A 3,445-nucleotide genomic window follows, 5' to 3' on the forward strand; every position below is an offset into this window, starting at 1 on the left:
AATGGGTTGGATGGCACTGAACTGGTGGGGCAGCACTGACCTGGGGGGAATCCGGAGTGGATGAGTGGGCAGCAGCGAGTGGGGATGGGGGTCAGGAGTGGGGAGAGCCTTGTGTAGGGATGGGTTGGAGACAGCTGTACCCAGCAATAGGCGTGTGTGTCAGGGTCAGGCGGAGGCCAGCCCCGTCTGGGCAGTCAGAAGTGGGGGAGGTTAGCAATGAGCTGGCATGGTGGGGGCTGGGAGTGGGTGGGGGGCATCACTGATCTGGAGGCGGGGTGTCAGAAGTGGGTTGGGGCAGCAGTGAGCGGGGGGGAGGCGGTCCTGGGGGACCAGAGAAGGGGAAGTTGATGAGTGATGATTTTTTAACACTGCACAGACTTTCAATTGGAACTTGCATTTGTTCAGTTCGCAGCCTGCAGGATTCAGCCTCTTCTTTCTGTGTTAATTTCGTGACTGGGAACGTGCATCTCTGCTTCACTTTCCTAGAGCACTGGGGGAGGTTAGGGATTGCGGGGGGGAGGGGGAGGGCTGAGGACGGGGTACATTGCAATCTCCTGCTTCTTTGCTTGTAGATTTCCCCTCCCTGTACACCCCTTGCCTTCTCTCTCAGCTCTGTTTGGGGGCTCAGGTTGATAACACCCTTGCACAGAGGAATCAGTGAGTGAGACATCTCTCAGCTACGCAAACTGCCTGCCTAGTTGCTTGCTGCCTTGAGGAAGTTTCTCCAGTACCTGACGCTTCGCGGTGAGGAGAGTGAGGTACTGACGGACCTACCTGAGCCCCTGTCTTTTCTCTCTCCCCTTGGGTGGAGATTCTGGATTACAACAGCAAAATGAACGGGACCTTTTTCAACCAGACTATCATGGAGCAAGGAGTTTATTCCAACAGGACCCAGGACCTGGGCACTTTGATGGGTTGTTGCAACGGCACCAGCTCGGTGGTGGCCAGTGATGGCGGGTCGTCCATCCTGCTGCCCGACGAGAGGAGCCTCTACATTACGCGGGTGGTCCAGATTGCTGTGCTCTGCATCCTCTCCTTGACTGTGGTGTTTGGGATCTTCTTTTTGGGCTGCAACTTGCTCATCAAGTCGGAGAGCATGATTAACTTTTTGGTCAAGGACCGCAGACCGTCGAAGGACGTAGGATCTGCCATCATGGGGCTGTACTGAGAGGATACAGGGAGTCTGTAGGCAAGCGAACGGTATGGCATTCCAGTCGAGAGGTGCAATCCCATGCACACAGGGGGGCCGGGTGTGGAATCCGGATTTACTGCAACTTGCTGGTGTACAGGGTAAATCAACCCTTCTGTGCTGAATGAAATACGTGCTGGCGAAAGGGACGGAGGCATCTTTCCGGCTCTGTGTGAAGCACAAAAATACAATTATCATCCTAGTGTTGCATGCAGAAATGTTTTACGTTTAGCATGAAAAGTTGCAAAAACAAAAGTGAAGGTTTGGAATCTTTTTGGCTGTTACCTTGGATACTGTTACCTGTTTCTTAAGGCTTTTTTTTAAAAAACAAAACAAAACAAAAAAAGTGAAATGTGGTGTGCAATCCAATTCAATGAAATGTTTGTGGGGGCAGGGAAAGTGGGGTGCTCTTTGGGTCTTAAAGCCGAGACTGCATGCTAATGACTGTGCCTGTCTGTTTCTATTTCGGACCTCAAGCATGGATCCTTTTGTAAATCAAGAGTTTTGTAATTGGAAAAGCACGTTCTTTTTGGTGTTTGTTTTTAAATGCCTGAGATCTCCTCGTCCATGAACTGGGAGTTTCTTTTATTTAATTAAATTTACTTATTTATTTACACTATATTGAAGGAAGAAAAGGTAAAAGAAAACAAAACAAAAACATGGCTTTGTTTTCAGACCTTTTTCAAATGCAACGTTGTTAAATCCTTGGGGGTTTTTTTGTTTTGTAGTTTTGAAAACCAGTGAAAGTTGAAAAAAACAAAAACCTGTTTCGAATGATTTCTCTGTTGTCTTCATTTCTTCTGTGTGAGAATTTGTTTTTCAATGACAGCTCCAGAAGGCTAAATACCCTCCTCTTACTTTGCAGTTGAACTCACATTTTGAAAAAAATACAATTGAAATTCAAAATACCACTCTTGGGTCCCCTTAGCTCATAAATGAACTGGGGACTGTATGTTCAGGGCTTGCTAAATTGCTGCCAAGCACTGAAGCATAGAGGTTCAAGCAAAGGCAGCTTGCAAAGCAAGATTCGGATTGAAATCTGCGTCGTCTGTGATTCTTGTACAGCTGTCAAAACCCGGAGATGTGAGTGAAAGGCAAGAGATGACAAAAAGGAGGACTCCTGACCTTTCCGCTATGGTTGAATGATTTCTCCGAGTGTGAGTGTAGGATGAAAACGATGCCTGCAAATATGCTGGTTACTTTGTCCCTTTTGTGGCAGGGATGCGATCCCGGCTAATGGGGAGTGGGGTAAAATTAGGATCTGCTGCCCTGGTGTAAAACTGGAGGAACTCCACTCTGGATTCACCCAAGCTGTAAGTGCGATCAGAATCTGGCTTATCATTACTGTGGCTGACCTTAGATAGCTCATTTCCCCTGGGGATCCCAAAGCCTATTAGTGAAATAGCCATAAGGTGAACTATGTTAGCCCAGTGCTAAGTCTGTCATGCTTCAGCCTGTTGGATGCAATGAGTTCATGATGACCAAGACACTATGACAGAAGGATGGGGATGTCTGTTTGCTGACACCTCCCCACTCCAGTTCTGATCGGAGAGTGTTTTATAGCCACTTTGCACAGAGGCAACATGGTGCAGTGGTTTGCACAGTCGTGCAGGGCAAGAGGAATCAGGCCTGGTAGGAATTTATCCTTCTCCCATTGAAATGCATGGGAAGGTTCCCGTTTGCCTCGATTTCCATTGACTCAGTTGCATGCAGGATCAGGCCCCCAAGGCTACGTACTCTTCTGCTTTGCGTCCTGCCTTATGACTTACATCCGTGGAAAGCACTACCAAAATCAGCAAGGTCACTGTTGCGTGCTGATGGGCATAGGCAGGGGACAATGTAATATATTGCACCTGTGGCATCTATTTTTTATGGTGGGAATGCGATCCTGGCTAATGTGGAGTGGGATAATATTATGGTTGATTATACCAGGGTAAATCTGGAGTCAACTCCATGCTGGGGTCAGCTGTCTGTAACTGAGTCGGGAGCAATGGAGAATTAAGCCCAATGCATATTAAAGCCCTGATTCTGCAAACCCATAGGCATGTACTTCACTCCCCTACCACGAGTATTCGTGGGCCTATTCTTGGCAGTGAAGTGAAGCAAGTGCCTGGTATTTGCAGGATTGGGCCCTGTGGCAGCAAAAGAGTTTCCATTTTGAACTGGATTTTGGCCCCTTCATTATAATCAATCAGCCTCACACCTAGAAGGTAAGATCTGGTGCTGAGGTAGAACTGGGAGCTAAAAACCCCTCTG

The 3,445-nt window shown here is 47.9% G+C and overlaps 1 protein-coding gene across 1 annotated transcript; it reads left to right on the forward strand.

The window, feature by feature from the left end:
* Positions 1 to 789: 789 nt before the first annotated feature.
* RPRML (reprimo like) lies at positions 790 to 1,918 on the forward strand. Its single transcript, XM_032805476.2, has one exon. It carries the CDS (start codon positions 833 to 835, stop codon positions 1,166 to 1,168), a length of 336 nt encoding a protein of 111 aa, XP_032661367.1. The 5' UTR covers positions 790 to 832; the 3' UTR covers positions 1,169 to 1,918.
* Positions 1,919 to 3,445: the final 1,527 nt, after the last annotated feature.

The sequence above is a fragment of the Chelonoidis abingdonii genome, chromosome 21, assembly GCF_003597395.2.
Source record: "Chelonoidis abingdonii isolate Lonesome George chromosome 21, CheloAbing_2.0, whole genome shotgun sequence".
In the NCBI taxonomy this organism is placed as follows: Eukaryota; Metazoa; Chordata; order Testudines; family Testudinidae; genus Chelonoidis; species Chelonoidis abingdonii.

What these genes read in the sequence shown, in the direction of transcription:
- RPRML (XM_032805476.2), top strand. Translation starts at nt 833, where the DNA reads ATGAACGGGACCTTTTTCAACCAGACTATCATGGAGCAAGGAGTTTAT.